At 43.8% G+C, this 18507-nt stretch overlaps 1 protein-coding gene across 1 annotated transcript in view; it reads left to right on the forward strand.

Annotated features, from left to right (window-relative positions):
* Positions 1-4090: 4090 nt before the first annotated feature.
* Positions 4091-18507, forward strand: part of LOC124149646 (oxysterol-binding protein-related protein 1-like) — a 116166-nt gene continuing 101749 nt past the window's right edge. The window contains exons 1-8 of the mRNA XM_046521377.2: positions 4091-4211; positions 5466-5669; positions 9835-9920; positions 10261-10335; positions 11156-11267; positions 12872-12957; positions 17402-17543; positions 18320-18432. Of these exons, the coding sequence (XP_046377333.2) occupies positions 5516-5669; positions 9835-9920; positions 10261-10335; positions 11156-11267; positions 12872-12957; positions 17402-17543; positions 18320-18432 (768 nt within the window). The 5' untranslated portion in view covers positions 4091-4211; positions 5466-5515. The remainder of the gene's footprint in view (positions 4212-5465; positions 5670-9834; positions 9921-10260; positions 10336-11155; positions 11268-12871; positions 12958-17401; positions 17544-18319; positions 18433-18507) is intronic.

Here is an 18507-nt window from a genome sequence, read left to right on the forward strand (position 1 = left end):
CTTGGAATAACACATCATGAAACGTATCGTGATCTTATACATCATCTCCCAGTGACAAGTAACCAACGTGACAGATGCGTATCCTACACAAAAACCATTATTATGCCTCAAAGTGAAATTGGCCAATGAGAGAGCAGAACTACCAACTCAATGAAAATCCAAGATGGTTGTAACTGACCTAATATAATACCGTCTACCGTCGGTAACAGCCATCTTGGATTTTCCAACACCCACCTCACATATTTCACATGAAAATTCTGGTACAGAAATTCGCTCTTCGATACTGTTTTGTGTTTTTATATCATTAATGGTTATTTTCAAGGTCATTAGTTTTAAAAAAATCACGGTCATGACTTTATTGATAAAGATTATAGTTAAAGATTCGACAAGGTTTGGCCTCAAAGGTTTGAAGAGTAGTCTCCCTTTGATCCTGTAGCGTCAACGGTTGTAACTGTGAAGTTTTCATTTTGACATGACATGTGCAATAATGGTACCAGATAGTGAAAAAAAAATTCGGCATAATACATTCGTATATGTCAGGCCTTATTTGTCACTAGACTGTTTTATATTAATTATGTCACTAACTTTTCTTGCACGTTATCTGACGTGGGCTTATACAACGCACCTTATATCTGGTCTGCCGGGTATATGCTTGGCTCTGGCACACGCAGTTCCTGCAATTGCTGTAGAGGCAGGTCACATGTCAGTCCTCAATAAAGTCTTTATTTATGGGCCCAGCACATACCATGTCGAACATATATTTCACAGGTTTGAGAAGTGAGTGAATGTTGATTAAATGCTGAATTGTGTGATATGATTGCAAGTTTTAATTGTTTTGTCTAAACATGCACCACTGGATGTAGTGACCCACGGTCATAGGTGCCTGGCGTGCCCAAGGGACGCAACTCTTGCGAATTGCGGCGCTTTAGACGACGTGGTCACCTATAGCGAGGTGCATACATGTGTGGGTGGCTTCTTGTGCTAGCAGTTTAACATGGATATCCCACTCACACAGTATACTAACTCCGAGCCGGACCTCTATCCACGTGACCACGGAGGCGGTCTCGGGCGGACCTCTATCCAGACCACGCAGGCGGTCTTGGTGTTATAGTAGCCTTGATCGCAAATTTATAAATTTGATCCATGAAATTGTTGACTCGCAAGTGTTATGTAAACCAACGGAAAATAAAAATCTATGAAGCTTTATTTTTTGGCTTTTTGGTAAGTCTAAAGTGGAGTTCGTGTCCCACAGGCATCGCTATTTCTTGGAACGTCATTGATGTCCAAACAGACGCGTTGTAGAGAGTGGTCGGGGTTGACGACGTCGGGTAGATACTCTGTGATAGCTCGACAACCCAGCTGGTTATACATAAGCTCAATGGGGCACGTCGCTATGCAGAGTTCAAATACCGGTTCTGAGTTTGTCAGCACCATATCCCTGCTCGTGGGTTTCTCCAAAGTGGTAATTTCGTCACGATATGGCTGAAATATTGCCGATGTGACGTTAAACTTTAACTCACTCACTCCAAAGTGGTAAACGTCTGAGACCTGCATCACTTCGGGCGTTTCTTCCACATTAAGCTGACACATAGAGAATCTCACCCGAGTGTCTTTTGATATCAAATATATCAACACGAGTTGATAAAAGTGGAAAAATTCCGAGGCTTGCCGAGGATTTGTGCCACTTTTATCAACGAGTGTTGATATATTTGATATCAAAAGACACTAGGGTGAGATTTTATTTATCATCCAATATCATTCTTCCAACTTTTTCAAATTGTAAACAGCAATTTAGCAGTGTCGTCAGTGTAAAAAGTACAGCTTCAGTAGCAGAGCCATGTGTGATGTCATTTGATTGTGACGTCATGTAACCAGTGACGTCACAATGGTCTGCAAAGCATTGTGATGTAATTTCATCGCAGCGATATCTACAGTGTAGATATCGCTTGATCTAATCCAAGCGATATCTCCTATGGGAGCCAGTTTTGGATGATAAATCGTGATATCACTTGCATGCTTTTCAAAGTGGCGTTAAACCAAACACTATATAAACTCAAAGTGGCGCATTCATTATCAATTTGTTGCACAGGCCGACAATCTTGATTGTTGTCAGAGTTCAAACTGAACACAGCAGGAAATGATTTACTGATGCCAAGATCAATCCTTGAATATTAGCAACGTGAAACAAAAGCTTCAACCGTCTCCAAAGCCCGGATCTGGAATTTTTAAATGCACCACAGAAATTACTCGTGTTTTTTTATTGAATATCAAAATTGCGCACTGGTGTTATTAGTTATGGTGACTTTGGTTGCCGTATACGGCGTCATATCAGGTTAGAAAAGCCCATTATATTTCTGCTAACCTAATGTGACACGGAATAAGCAAATAAAGACAACATAACGGCTTTATTATGCCGAAATGTTTTCACTATCAAGTAACTTTATCGCATATGTCATGTCAAATGAAAACTTCTCACTTTCAACCGTTGACGTGAAAGGGTCAAAGGGAGGCTACTCTCCAAGCCTTAGAAGCCAAACCACCATCACACAATCTGTGCATTATCCCTATCAACAACCATGTTGACGTTTAGGAACTTTCCTCAAAACAAACTATTCATTTTCTTCACCACTGCCAACAAACTAATCATTTTCTTCACCGCTGCAAACAAATTATTCAATTTGGGCATAGTTCATGTAACCCCACCTCCATCCCCACCTCCATCCCTACTCCCGCCTAGAAATCAAATGGATGCTCTCTAACAGAATTGTTATTCAATTCATTCCATTCAATTATTAGACAACACTAAAAAACATAAGTTGATGAAGTTTGTTTGGTGTGTGCATTCTGTTACTGTATGAACGTCACAACGTGAGTTTTACGTTGTCGCCACGCTCACAATTATACAAAGTCTCATCCGGTGTCAGATAGTGGTACCAGCGGATGTGAGTTGTACTTCTTATTGTCTGTACATTCAATTGTCAATATGTGCCCGGAAATCTCAACGCTAAATAAGCAAGCTTCAGCAACAATGTTTCCTCGTGGAAAGAGAAACTGAGGCCGATAAATTATGGAGTGAAAAATTACGTCAATGCACTTCTCCGTCATGAAGGTCAAAAAGGCTTAACAAAATTCAAACTGTAAACGGCAAAAACATGATAATATTTTGGATTATGGGATTCTGCAGGCATCGGAAGAATGTGTTTATAAGTTATTCGTGTAAAATGAAGGAATATCAGGAACGTAGTGACGTATTCTGAGTAGATAGGTGACTGAAATGTGGGGTAATCGAAGGTGCAACGGGATCCATCGCTTATGGTTGACGGGTGTCTAACCGACAAATGTGGAATAAGATTAGTATGTTTGCGACAGTCTTGTTCTATTTCAACCGAGTCTATTAACCAAGTTCAATAAAAATAACTCAATAGTGTACACGAGAGGCGAGATGATATGACAATAGGCTCAGGACACTTATGTAGCGATGTGTATATGTGTGTGTGTGTCTGTGTGTGTGTGTCTGTGTGTGTGTGTGTGTGTGTGCGTGCGTGTGTGTGGACGTGTTTGTGTGTGTGTTTGTGGACGTGTGTGTGTGTGTGTGTGGACGTGTGTGTTTGTGTGTGTGTGTGTGTGTGTGTGTGTGGACGTGTGCGTTTTTTTTTTTTTTGTGTGTGTGTGTGTGTGTGTGGACGTGTGGACGTGTGTGTGTGTGTGTGTGTGTGTGTGTGTGTGTGTGTGTGTGTGTGTGTGTGTGTGTGTGTGTGTGTGTGTTGGACGTGTGTGTGTTTGGACGTGTGTGTGTTTGGACGTGTGTGTGTTTGGACGTGTGTGTGTGTGTGGACGTGTGTGTTTGAGTGTGGACGTGTGTGTGTGGACGTGTGTGTGTGTGGACGTGTGTGTGTGTGTGTGTGTGTGTGGACGTGTGTGTGGACGTGTGTGTGTGTGTACTAACTAGACATTGTTAGTATTATTTTGTTTTTAATTTCGAAAATTCGTAACGAAAATATTTATATACGAACTCGCACTTCAGGAAACTGAGTGATGCGTGCATCAAATGTACTACGGTACTTCTGTATGAGTTGCCTCCCTTCCATAACCTTTGTTCACTTCCGGGATTTGCACATGATCAATCACTACCTTGTGTCAGAACAATAACAAAATGACTGATACCTGCCAAAAACCAGAAAGACAATGAATGTGTCTTAATTATTATCAAGGTAAGATACATCCCTAACATATACTGCTAAAATAATCAAGTGTATTGACCAAGAGAGATTTTCGGCGACTAGTTTCCACTTTGTTTACATCCGTCAGCTGTTGAACTTCTCCACTTACACCCGGGTAATGCCGGCACTCTGGACTACAGTCAAGGGATACACTCCATACATTTGTTTGTGAATGTAGGATACAATTTATTCTGAGTTTGGAGATTGATGGTGGTCAGGTCCGTGTTTAAATGTCCGTGTATTATATTTAAACCAAAAGATCTAGTTTTTAAAAAATAAAATGAAAGGGATAACGAAAGAAAATATTATCAGTGTAATCTTCATAAAGTTATATGAACTTTATTGCGCTTAGGAATAAAGTGGTGGGTTCCATAACCCAGATATGATTATTATTACTATCGACTAGCTGCAGACACTTACATATACCTGAAATGCCATTTTTGTTCAAGATTTCTGGTAAATATTCAGTGAGACAGATCTACAGGTACATCAGCATTGATTTGTAAAGGAGTCAATCTTTTTTGAGTCTTTCAGCCCAATTCTGGCTATATGACAGTGGCCTGTAAATATTCAAGTCGGGACATGGTAAAGTTATGACTGAAAGCATGTGCTGTGATCCCTGGACAGGGCATGGATGAAAGATCGATGAACACATCAGTCACACAGCCAGACCAAATAAACCTATTATAATTGACTCTTACTATGCATGCTACAAGCATGAGACATGTGAGGTACCAATGAACACTGGGGACATTTTGATATGGAATTCGCTCTCTGATTTTCAGATATTTTACTCTGATATAATACCTCTTGCTGTGAAGTTAGGTGAACTTTCTATAACCAGGTATAATGAGTGTTAAGTCTGCTAAATTCTCTGTAAGATGAGCAAAGTTTTAATTTGGATCGAGCAACCAATCTGGTTTATGTGTGTTGAAATTGAACACAAACCAGCATTTTGATATGAAGAGTTATGAGATTGTAAAATGTGAGAGTTTGGAGCTATTGTTAAGAACAAAGACTAAGAGGTGATAAAGCAATGAAGCTGATTTTTGAAAGATGGGCTCATAAACCCCAATAATTTGAATTTGGCAGTCAAAATTCGCCAACCTGAAATGACCTTTGGATATTTTGTCAGATATGGATGGAGGGAGATTTTAATGAATTCTAATGAGGTGATATCCTGTCTACATGGTCTAACTCACTCTCACTAAATGTATTTACCTGTACATTCCCATCACATTTTAGGTACTCCCTCAAACATGACATAAACAAGGCCACAGGGGAGTCCCTCCAAGATGGCCGACGGACAAGACGTAGTGTTCCAGCCCGAGTTTGAGTCTGCCGAGGAAGAACTGCTGCATCATGCTCGTCATGGGTGTGCATCCCGTGTCCTGAAGCTGGTTGTTCCAGGTGCTGACAATGACGTGGTCCTAGACATCAACTGCAAAGGTAGATGATTCTCGCACAATGTCAAGTGTGAGGAGTGATTACCATTTCTCATGTTTTGTTAATATGTATACATGTGAGTGAGTATGGTTTTACGCTTTTATCAATATTCCAGCAATATCACAGCGGGGGACACCAGGATTAGGGTTTCACACATTATACCCATGTCATGAATCGAACCCGGGTCTTCAGCGTGACGAGCGAATGCTTTAACCACTAGGCTACCCGACTGCCCCATGTATACATATATCTCTTTAAATCTCTCTGTTTGTGTGAGGTTAAGATGGAAACCATCATTGTACTACACTATGTGTCACCAGAGTTTTACCTTGACTTACAAAAGTGGGGTCCAGGTGACCCCGATAATTAATCTTAAGGGTCCTTGCAGGCAATATGAGCGTCCTGTAAAGTAATGAAACAGTGTAGTGTACCTTTTGATAATTACTTTAGAGCCTGGAATGAATGTGGACAGTGGTCATGATTGATGGATGAAATAACAGACACCCGTACCTGCTATTGATGCGCTGAAGGTACATTGAAAATTATTGTGCATACATCAGGATGCAGTATATTCTCATTCTGCATCCAATCTCATTATTTGTGCATCGTGTAAAATCCTGGTCACATCAGTGACCTATCGAAAAAATCCCCAAATAAATAATTATGTGTTTACTTGTATTGCGCTAGCCTCCACACACTCGGGGCATGCTCAAAGTACTAACATTATTACCTTGGTCAATGGATCGAGTGTGCACTCGATTTTCATTCTCAGCGCCACGGGGAGTATACATCATCCCTTATGGGTAGTATGATCCATCCCTTCGGGGGAAAACATCCATCTCTCTGGGGGATTATCCATCCCTTCTGGGGAAATCATCCATCCCTTCTGGGGAAATCATCCATCTCTCTGGGGGATTATCCATCCCTTCTGGGGAAATCATCCATCCCTTCTGGGGAAATCATACAACACCCTTCTGGGGAAATCATACAACACCCTTCTGGGGAAATCATACAACACCCTTCTGGGGAAATCATATAACACCCTTCTGGGGAAATCATCCATCCCTTCTGGGAAATCATACAACACCCTTCTGGGGAAATCATACAACACCCTTCTGGGAAATCATCCATCCCTTCTGGGTAACCATCCATCCCTTCTGGGAAACCATCCTGTCCCTTTCACCTTTCACCCCACACTCCCCACTAGAGACACCCCACGCTCCCCACTAGAGACACCCCACACTCCCCACTAGAGACACCCCACGCTCCCCACTAGTGACACCCCACACTCCCCACTAGTGACACCCCACACTCCCCACTAGAGACACCCGACACTCCCCACTAGTGACACCCCACTCTCCCCACTAGTGACACCCCACACTCCCCACTAGTGACACCCCACTCTCCCCACTAGAGACACCCCACACTCCCCACTAGTGACACCCCACAATCCCCACTAGTGACATCCCACACTCCCCACTAGTGACACCCCACTAGTGACACCCCACACTCCCCACTAGTGACACCCCACACTCCCCACTAGAGACAACCCACTCTCCCCGCTAGTGACACCCCACACTCCCCACTAGTGACACCCCACGCTCCCCACCAGAGACACCCCACGCTCCCCACTAGTGACACCCCACAATCCCCACTAGTGACATCCCACACTCCCCACTAGTGACACCCCACTAGTGACACCCCACACTCCCCACTAGTGACACCCCACACTCCCCACTAGAGACAACCCACTCTCCCCGCTAGTGACACCCCACACTCCCCACTAGTGACACCCCACGCTCCCCACTAGTGACACTCCACTCTCCCCTCTAGTGACACCCCATGCTCCCCACTAGTGACACCCCACACTCCCCACTAGTGACACATGGCGCTCTCCCCACTAGAGACACCCCACGCTCCCCACTAGAGACACCCCACTCTCCCCACTAGTGACACCCCACACTCCCCACTAGTGACACATGGCGCTCTCCCCACTAGAGACACCCCACGCTCCCCACTAGAGACACCCCACGCTCCCCACTAGTGACACCCCACGCTCCCCACTAGTGACACCCCACGCTCCCCACTAGTGACACCCCACGATCCCCACTAGTGACACCCCACGCTCCCCACTAGAGACACCCCACGCTCCCCACTAGAGACACCCCACGCTCCCCACTAGTGACACCCCACGCTCCCCACTAGTGACACCCCACGCTCCCCACTAGAGACACCCCACGCTCCCCACTAGAGACACCCCACGCTCCCCACTAGTGACACCCCACGCTCCCCACTAGTGACACCCCACGCTCCCCACTAGTGACACCCCACGATCCCCACTAGTGACACCCCACGCTCCCCACTAGAGACACCCCACGCTCCCCACTAGAGACACCCCACGCTCCCCACTAGTGACACCCCACGCTCCCCACTAGTGACACCCCACGCTCCCCACTAGAGACACCCCACGCTCCCCACTAGTGACACCCCACGCTCCCCACTAGTGACACCCCACGCTCCCCACTAGAGACACCCCACGCTCCCCACTAGAGACACCCCACGCTCCCCACTAGAGACACCCCACGCTCCCCACTAGTGACACCCCACGCTCCCCACTAGAGACACCCCACGCTCCCCACTAGAGACACCCCACGCTCCCCACTAGAGACACCCCACGCTCCCCACTAGAGACACCCCACGCTCCCCACTAGTGACACCCCACGATCCCCACTAGAGACACCCCACACTCCCCACTAGAGACACCCCACGCTCCCCACTAGAGACACCCCACGCTCCCCACTAGAGACACCCCACGCTCCCCACTAGAGACACCCCACGCTCCCCACTAGTGACACCCCACGATCCCCACTAGAGACACCCCACACTCCCCACTAGAGACACCCCACGCTCCCCACTAGAGACACCCCACGCTCCCCACTAGAGACACCCCACGCTCCCCACTAGAGACACATGGCACTCTCCCCACTGGTGACACCCCACTCTCCCCACTGGAGACACCCCACACTCCCCACTAGTGACACCCCACGATCCCCACTAGAGACACCCCACTCTCCCCACTGGAGACACCCCACACTCCCCACTAGAGACACCCCACGCTCCCCACTAGAGACACCCCACGCTCCCCACTAGTGACACCCCACTCTCCCCACTGGAGACACCCCACACTCCCCACTAGAGACACCCCACGCTCCCCACTAGAGACACCCCACGCTCCCCACTAGAGACACCCCACGCTCCCCACTAGTGACACCCCACTCTCCCCACTGGAGACACCCCACACTCCCCACTAGAGACACCCCACGCTCCCCACTAGAGACACCCCACGCTCCCCACTAGAGACACCCCACGCTCCCCACTAGTGACACCCCACGATCCCCACTAGAGACACATGGCACTCTCCCCACTGGTGACACCCCACTCTCCCCACTGGAGACACCCCACACTCCCCACTAGTGACACCCCACGCTCCCCACTAGTGACACATGGCGCTCTCCCCACTAGAGACACCCCATGCTCCCCACTAGAGACACCCCACACTCCCCACTAGTGACACCCCACGATCCCCACTAGTGACACATGGCGCTCTCCCCACTAGAGACACCCCATGCTCCCCACTAGAGACACCCCACACTCCCCACTAGTGACACCCCACGATCCCCACTAGTGACACATGGCACTCTCCCCACTGGTGACACCCCACGCTCCCCACTAGAGACACCCCACACTCCCCACTAGTGACACCCCACGATCCCCACTAGAGACACATGGCACTCTCCCCACTAGTGACACCCCACACTCCCCACTAGAGACACCCCACGCTCCCCACTAGTGACACCCCACGATCCCCACTAGAGATACATGGCACTCTCCCCACTAGAGACACCCCACGCTCCCCACTAGAGACACCCCACACTCCCCACTAGAGACACCCCACGATCCCCACTAGAGACACCCCACACTCCCCACTAGTGACACCCCCCACACTCCCCACTAGTGACACCCCACACTCCCCACTAGAGACACCCCACACTCCCCACTAGAGACACCCCACACTCCCCACTAGTGACACCCCATGCTCCCCACTAGTGACACCCCACACTCCCCATTAGAGACACATGTCACTCTCCCTACTCTACCCTGCTGACAGGTAAAAAGAAGTTTAACCGAGGATGGACCCCTCTACACTTGGCGTCATACTTTGGACACTATGACACGGTGAAGATACTTTTACAGGTAACAATCCATCAATGCCCTCATAGTTTTGGTATGACGTATAGTGTGGTAACATTTGTAAGTTTTGATATTTGAGTCCAGCACATTTTATCCTTGTTTTATGGCTGAGCCTTGCCTATGCATGCTTTGGTTCAGTTTTCATAATTATGAAATAAAATGTGAAAAAAAGAATTCTGTTTCATAATATGGTCATTTTCAACATTTTTTCTTATCATTACTCAAAGGTCATTTTTCTTAATAGACTTCACATCTTTTATGTAGTATCATCCATGTCATAAGTTGTGTGAACATACCAGTCAGCTGTTCAGGAAACATGGTTTTTGTTGCAAATTGATTCCAGAATGGAGCTGATCTGAATGTTGTGAACACAGTTGGAGACACACCACTACATCAGGCTGCACACACAGCAAGGGAGGTGAGATGGAGTAGGGGTGAGATGGGGTAGGGGTGAGATGGAGTAGGAGATGAGATGGGATAGGAGATGAGATGTGGTAGGAGATGAGATGGGGTAGGGGTGAGATGGGGTAGGGGTGAGATGGGGTAGGGGTGAGATGGAGTAGGAGATGAGATGGGGTAGGAGATGAGATGGGGTAGGGGTGAGATGGGGTAGGGGTGAGATGGGGTAGGAGATGAGATGGGGTAGGGGTGAGATGGAGTAGGAGATGAGATGGGGTAGGAGATGAGATGGGGTAGGGGTGAGATGGAGTAGGAGGTGAGATGGGGTAGGGGTGAGATGGGGTAGGAGAAGAGATGGGGTAGGAGAAGAGATGGGGTAGGGGTGAGATTGGGTAGGAGTGAGATGGGGTAGGAGGTGAGATGGGGTGGTAGGTGAGATGGGGTGGGAGGTGAGATGGGGTATGAGGTGAGATAGGGTAGGGGTTAGATGGGGTGGAAGGTGAGATGGGATAGGGGTGAGATGGCGTTGGGGGACAATTCAATCCACTAATCACAGTAAGGAATTTTAAGTCCCAGGAAAACTAATAATGATTCATGTGTCAGAGATCCTATATAAATGAACAATGTTTTTATTTGAAAGACTAGCCAAGATATTAGATTGAAATATTGTTGTCGTTTAATTGATACAGTGGTTGATTAAGTCCTACAGTTAAACACTTTGGGCAGTTTGGTTTACGGAATGTTTTAAGGCCTTGATGTGTTACACAGTACACAGTTTGTTTGAGGAGCATTTCCAAGCTTAGCAAAACTCAAAACGTATTATCTCATTCATGTCGCAGCAAGTTCTCACAGTCCTGCTGGAGTATGGAGCTAATGTGACGGCCGTGAACTCCGAGGGGCATCAGCCAAGAGACCTGGCCCGGAACCCCAACGTGAGACGGCTTATAGAAGGTAGGTACAGGAAGCCCAACGTGAGACGGCTTATAGAAAGTAGGTACAGGAAGACCAATGTGAGACGGCTTATAGAAAGTAGGTACAGGAAGACCAACGTGAGACAGCTTATAGAAAGTAGGTACAGGAAGCCCAATGTGAGACGGCTTATAGAAAGTAGGTACAGGAAGACCAATGTGAGACGGCTTATAGAAAGTAGGTACAGGAAGCCCAACGTGAGACAGCTTATAGAAGGTAGGTACAGGAAGCCCAATGTGAGATGGCTTATAGAAGGTAGGTACAGGAAGCCCAATGTGAGACGGCTTATAGAAGGTAGGTACAGGAAGCCCAACATGAGATGGCTTATAGAAGGTAGGTACAGGAAGCCCAACATGAGACCACTTATAGAAAGTAGGTACAGGAAGCCCCACGTGAGATGGCTTATAGAAGGTAGATACAGGAAGACCAAGGTGAGACGGCTTATAGAAGGTAGGTACAGGAAGCCCAATGTGAGACGGCTTATAGAAGGTAGGTACAGTAAGACCAATGTGAAACGGCTTATAGAAGGTAGGTACAGTAAGACCAATGTGAGACGCTTATAGAAGGTAGGTACAGGAAGCCCAACGTGAGATGGCTTATAGAAGGTAGGTACAGGAAGCCCAATGTGAGACGGCTTATAGAAGGTAGGTACAGTAAGACCAACGTGAGACGGCTTATAGAAGGTAGGTACAGGAAGCCCAACGTCAGATGGCTTATAGAAGGTAGGTACAGGAAGCCCAATGTGAGACGGCTTATAGAAGGTAGGTACAGTAAGACCAATGTGAGACGGCTTATAGAAGGTAGGTACAGTAAGACCAATGTGAGACGCTTATAGAAGGTAGGTACAGGAAGCCCAACGTGAGATGGCTTATAGAAGGTAGGTACAGGAAGCCCAATGTGAGACGGCTTATAGAAGGTAGGTACAGTAAGACCAACATGAGACGGCTTATAGAAAGTAGGTACAGGAAGCCCAACGTGGGATGGCTTATAGAAGGTAGGTACAGGAAGCCCAATGTGAGACGGCTTATAGAAAGTAGGTACAGGAAGACCAACGTGAGACGGCTTATAGAAAGTAGGTACAGGAAGACCAATGTGAGACGGCTTATAGAAAGTAGGTACAGGAAGACCAACGTGAGACAGCTTATAGAAAGTAGGTACAGGAAGCCCAATGTGAGACGGCTTATAGAAAGTAGGTACAGGAAGACCAATGTGAGATGGCTCATAGAAGGTAGGTACAGAAAGACCAACGTGACACGGCTTATAGAAGCTTTGAGATGACCAGTCTCTGCACTCCCATCTCCTCTGGGGTAACTTTGAGTTGAATATCATTCCCACTCATCACCTTTTTGTGGATGGCTTCCTGTGCACCTAGCAGACCAAAGGAGGGTGTGTGGTCCGATGATTGGCATGTCAGTTGTCAAGAGTTCCTTGGAGTGTAGTACATTTTGAAAGGCTTTTTTGGTGGTGCTTTTCCATGTTATATATAACTTTGTCTTAACTTGTATGATGGAAAGGCTAATATTTGAGACGTGTAGATATTTGACAGTGTTCCTGCTGAACTAATTAACTGAGTTATCTCCCTTCAGCGGCCGAGGTCCATGAAAGCAAACGCCACGAGGAGGAGTTCCTTCAGGCAGCTGCGATCGGGAACATGGATGGTGTTTCAGACAAGGTAGGGGGTTCATAGTATATTAGACCACCACTGTGGTCTAGTGGATAGAGTGTATGCCTGGAGGCTAGGAGGTTGTGGTTCCATACCCTGGCTGCTTCATACCAAAAAATGTTAAAAGATGGTGCCTGTTGTTTCCGTGCCTGGCACTTGGCATAAAGGTGATAAAACAAGGACTGGTTGTCTCAGAGTCAGTATAATGTGTCTGAGTGGGGTATTCATGTTAAAATGTGGCATGGTGTCTCAGTTGGCTTGCTAATACAAGTAGTAACAAAAATGGCTTTGACAGGAGACATTGCTTGGGTGAGGTCAAGCAGTATCTCCTAGCAGATATCTCTACAATAAACTTGCATCACAAGACTTGCAGACCACTGTGACATCATCAATTACTATTAAAGACAGACTGACTGACTGACAGACAGACAGACAGACAGACAGACAGACAGACAGACAGATTGTTTATTTGAGTCTCACCTCACAAAATATTTACGTACATATAACAGTACATATTAGTGAGCCACACGTTTAGGGTTACGAGAGACTTAAAATATATCACAGTATATACAGTGTAAAAGGGGTATATAAAATATAATACCAGTCACTAGACATATAAAATATTTTTTCTGCGTTAGAGAATTAGAAAGCAGGTTTTGGCTGTAAAATATACATAATATATAAAAAGTAAAATAAGTTTGTCAGTATTTCATAACTCTAGGAAGTTGGGAAAGCTAAAAGTGACCTTTTCGTATAAACTTTCACGCAAATCATCGTACACAGGTCAATCCAGCAATACATGACATTCATCCTCAATACTTTCCTTACACTGAAACACATTCACATTCGTATGTTATTTAATGCAGAGAGGTAAAGGATTTTTGAAGTTTAACAATTCCCTCCTACATGATCAAGAATACATGGAGATGGTACAAAAAACAATAAATTCTACTTTACAACAGTATGAAGATAAAAATGATGATAAAAAATACCCAATAAATGATCAGTTACTCTGGGAAATGTTGTTACTAGAAATTAGAGGAATGACAATATATTATTTATCAACTAAGAAGAAAAAATCTGTGAAAAGGTAAAGTAGACTACAAGATCTAGAAATTAAACTGGACTTAGAGGGAAAATAGAATCTGAAAAGAGGGAACTGTTAGATAAAATAAATGAAGTAAAAACAGAATTAGAAGAGATTAGCGAACAAAAGACACTGGGGCTGTTCATAAGATCCAAAGCTAAATGGACAGAACTTGGGGGAAAAACCTAGTGAATATTTTATTGGCTTGAAAGAAAATGACAAATGGAAAAAGCCCAAGACCTAATGGTTTCACGTCAGAATTTCTGAAGTTTTTCCTGGAATGACTTTGGCCAATTTTGGATAAATTCAGTGAACTTTGCATATAATGGATCTTTATCTGTAACACAAAAACAGGGTTTGATCACTTGCCCACCAAAAGGTAATAAAAGAAAGAATGTTTTGAAGAGCTGGCGACCAATTTCCTTGTTAAATACATCATATAAACTAGCAGCTGCTGTTGTCGCAAATAGTAATAAAATATTTTGCCGCTAGTAGTTAATGAAGATCAATAGGCCTTTGTCCATTGAAGGTATATAGGGGAAGTTACAAGATTAATTTTCGACTATTCAGAATCCTACCCAATACCAGGTTTATTACTACTTATAGATTTTGAGAAAACTTTTGATACTGTTGATAGAAAATTTATTCTAAATGTTTTAAAAATGTTCAATTTCGGGCCAATTATACAGAAATAATTTTTTTTGAACAACATAGAGTCGAGTGTCTTTGTGAATAAATTTGCTAGTTCATTTTTTATGGTTACTAGAGGCTGCCGATAAGGAGACCCAGTGTCACCATATATTTCTATATTGTGTGCTGAAATATTTGCACTACTGCTTAGGAATAATAAGAGAATTAAAGACAATATTGAATGTGTTTCAGCACAATTTGCAGATGATACCACAGTAACCTTAGATGGATGCAGTTTTAAATATACTAAATGTCTGAGATTTTCTGGTTTAAAGGTTAGTGCTGAGATAACAAAATTTATATGGATAGGATAAAAATAGAGAATCTCACCCGAGTGTCTTTTGATATCAAATATATCAACACGAGTTGATAAAAGTGGAAAAATTCCGAGGCTTGCCAAGGATTTTTGCCACTTTTATCAACGAGTGTTGATATATTTGATATCAAAAGACACTCGGGTGAGATTTTATTTATCATCCAACGTCATTCTTCCAACTTTTTCAATTTGTAGGCAGTAATTAGCAGTGTCTTCAGTGTAAAAAGAACTGCTTTGATTTGATTGTGATGTCACAATGGTCTGCAAAGCATTGTGATGTAATTTCATTGCAGCGATATCTACAGTGTAATCTAATCCAAGTGATACCTCCTGTGGGAGCCAGATTTGGATGATAAAAAGAGATCTAGGTATAAGATCTGTAAGGAATGGAATGGTCTCAGACAAATTTTAAGCTTTTGGGATTAAATTTTGATATAGATTTAGAAAAGATGGTGGATATTAACTATTAAGATAAATTTGATCAAACAGAAAAAGAAATGAATTTATGGTCAGTATGATCTCCCACCAATGGGAAGAAATGTAGTATTACAATATGTTCCTCTGCCAAATCTGAATCATCTTTTTGCTTCCATTCCAAACCCTTCGGATAACCTAATAGAAAAGTTTTAAAAAATATGTTTTGGCTTTGTGTGGAAAGGGAAACATGATAGAGTTAAAAGAAATATTATGTCCCTACCACCCAGATACATAGGTACTAGTGTACCAGTTGTTAAAAGTGTTACTGTAGCTCAAAAACTGGCATGGGTGAGAAGATAAGTCGAAAGTAATCTTACGTGGACCACTGTTACAACATTGTGTATTCCCACTTTAAAGGACTTTGGTTGGCAGAACCATTTTATATTGATAAGTGTATTATCCCATGTGTTTCAAAGTTGTTTTGGAAAGATGTGGTGAGGGCGTGGTCAGTATAACTAGAAAAATGTTATTTAAGGGTAAAGGACGCCTTTGAGATATCGAGTCAATCACTTTGGTATAATAGTACTATAACGATAGATACTAAGCATGTATTTTATGCTAAATGGGCAGGAAGAGGAATAAATATTGTTAGTGATATCTTAAATTTAGATGGAGAAGTTTTGAGTATTGAGGAAATTCAAGAAAAATTCCGAATCAAAATAGATTTTCTTACATTCCAGGGTATTAAAAATGCACTAATGGAATACTGTCATATTAGAAATGAACATTTTGGTAAAGCGGGTATTGTAAATAGTTGACCTATACTGCCTTCAACATCATTCAGCTTAATAGAAATGACAAGGGAAATGTTTTTTCACACTCTATTAAATTCAGGATTTATGAAAACATCAGGTCAACAGAAATGGGAATACTTGCTTCACAAAGAATACAAGAAGGATGAGTGGGAATCTATTAATTTAATGGCCTCCAGATGTACACAAAGTGTGAATATGAAGTGGTTTCAATTTAAAAACATTCATAATATATTAACAACAAACAGTTTTTTGTATAAAATTAAATACAAAGACTCACCATTGTGTACCTTTTGTAAACTAGTACCAGAGACCATAGAACACTTATTGTCTGATAAGTAATGCTGTAAATGTTTGGAAAGATATGAAGGAATGGCTGGAAAAGATATCTGAAGGAAAACTTGATTTTACAAGTGAAAATATTGTATTTGGTTTTAAGGGAAAAACCAATAATCACTTAAATGCAGTATGTTTGGTCGTAAAAGAAACAATTTATAAAATGAGCAGAAACGAAAACAAACCTTTTTTTAAACGAATTCAAAGAGAAATATTAAAGTAGTACCAAATATCTAAATATATTGCCTTCTCAATTGTAATCAGACAAAATGTCTTGCCTTTTGGTCATCTTTACATTCTCTATTTCCAGATACTGATATTGAGATTTTAGGAGTAGGAGGAATGTAAATGCTAACCGGTAATACTTCAGTAAGGATGAACTGAATGTTTTGAACTGTCACTCTACTCTAAACAATGTATGCACTGTTGCAGCTCATGCGAATATAAGTATACTGTATGTATCATGAACTATGGGGAAATAAAACATTAAATAATGAATAAAAACAGTTGCTATGATGTCATTATCAAATGATACCACTTATCTCTCCCTACTGAAACTAGTGAGCTGTACTATTAACAATCAACACTGGTTACTGCTGTTTACAAGCTGAAAATGTTGGTAGGATCATTTTGATAAATAGGATCTCACACACATGTCTCCCAAGCTCAAGTACATCAAGACTTGTGTAGCTACCAAAGTTCAGATATTTGTGACTTTTATCAACTTGTCTTGATATATGTCATCTCGGAAGAAACACTGGTGAGATTCTCGATTGACATGCCCTGTGTTTGCAGCTGCAGAAGAGTCATGTGAACATCAACTGCATCGACAGGTTCGGCAACACGGCGCTGCATATAGCCGCGCTGAGGGACAAGAAGGAAGCGGCGGTGTTCCTGCTGCAGAACGGCATCAACACTGCCATCAAGAACAACAATAGTGAGCATTGGGGCGGGTGGGTGTGTGTGTGTGTGTGCGGAGGGGGGATGTGGGTGTCCAGCAACAAGAACAACAATAGTGATCATTCAGGGGGGGTCTAGCAACAAGAACAACAATAGTGAGCATGCAGGGGGGTCTAGCAACAAGAACAACCATAGTGAGCATTCAGGGGGGTCTAGCAACAAGAACAACCATAGTGAGCATTCAGGGGGGTCTAGCAACAAGAACAACAATAGTGAGCATTCAGGGGGGTCTAGCAACAAGAACAACCATAGTGAGCATTCAGGGGGGACTAGCAACAAGAAGAACCATAGTGAGCATTCAGGGGGGTCTAGCAACAAGAACAACCATAGTGAGCATTCAGGGGGGTCTAGCAACAAGAACAACCATAGTTCCAGGTTAGAAACTGGACTGCTATGGTCTATGGCCTCGCGAAAAATGGTAGAAATAAACATGCTGACGTTTACTGAGCCAAAAATGAGCTCATGTCACAGAAGGCCCGTAAAGATAAAATATGAACACTATTAAACATTGCAATTCCTTGATAAAATTAAACAACAACAGTTTAACGGATTCAGAACACAATTTGAAAATATATGCGCAAAAAAGGAAAGACATAATCATGATAATCATGACCTATTTACTGTGTATATCCGACTCCTTTGTTGCTGCTGCTGGTGTTATGTGACAAATAGGTACAACAGATCAATCGCTGAGAAACATGGGATTATGAATGTAAAGGATGATGTTAAGGCAGGTGTTCACTGTGTCCACAGATCAGCTGGCGGCGGACATGGCGAGGACCCAGCCCATGAGGCAGCTGTTGGGGGTTCGGGGGGTCAAGGCGCTACAGCTGCAGCCTCAGAGGTTTGAGGGCCAGCTGTTAAAGGTTGGTCAGTGCACATGTGATCCAGGCGAGGTGGCTGGACGAGTGATGCTAGAGTCTCAAGTTCATTCCTCTGTG

This window comes from Haliotis rufescens, unplaced genomic scaffold (genome assembly GCF_023055435.1).
Source record: "Haliotis rufescens isolate VD_foot unplaced genomic scaffold, xgHalRufe1.0.p SCAF_1, whole genome shotgun sequence".
Lineage (NCBI taxonomy): Eukaryota > Metazoa > Mollusca > Gastropoda > Lepetellida > Haliotidae > Haliotis > Haliotis rufescens.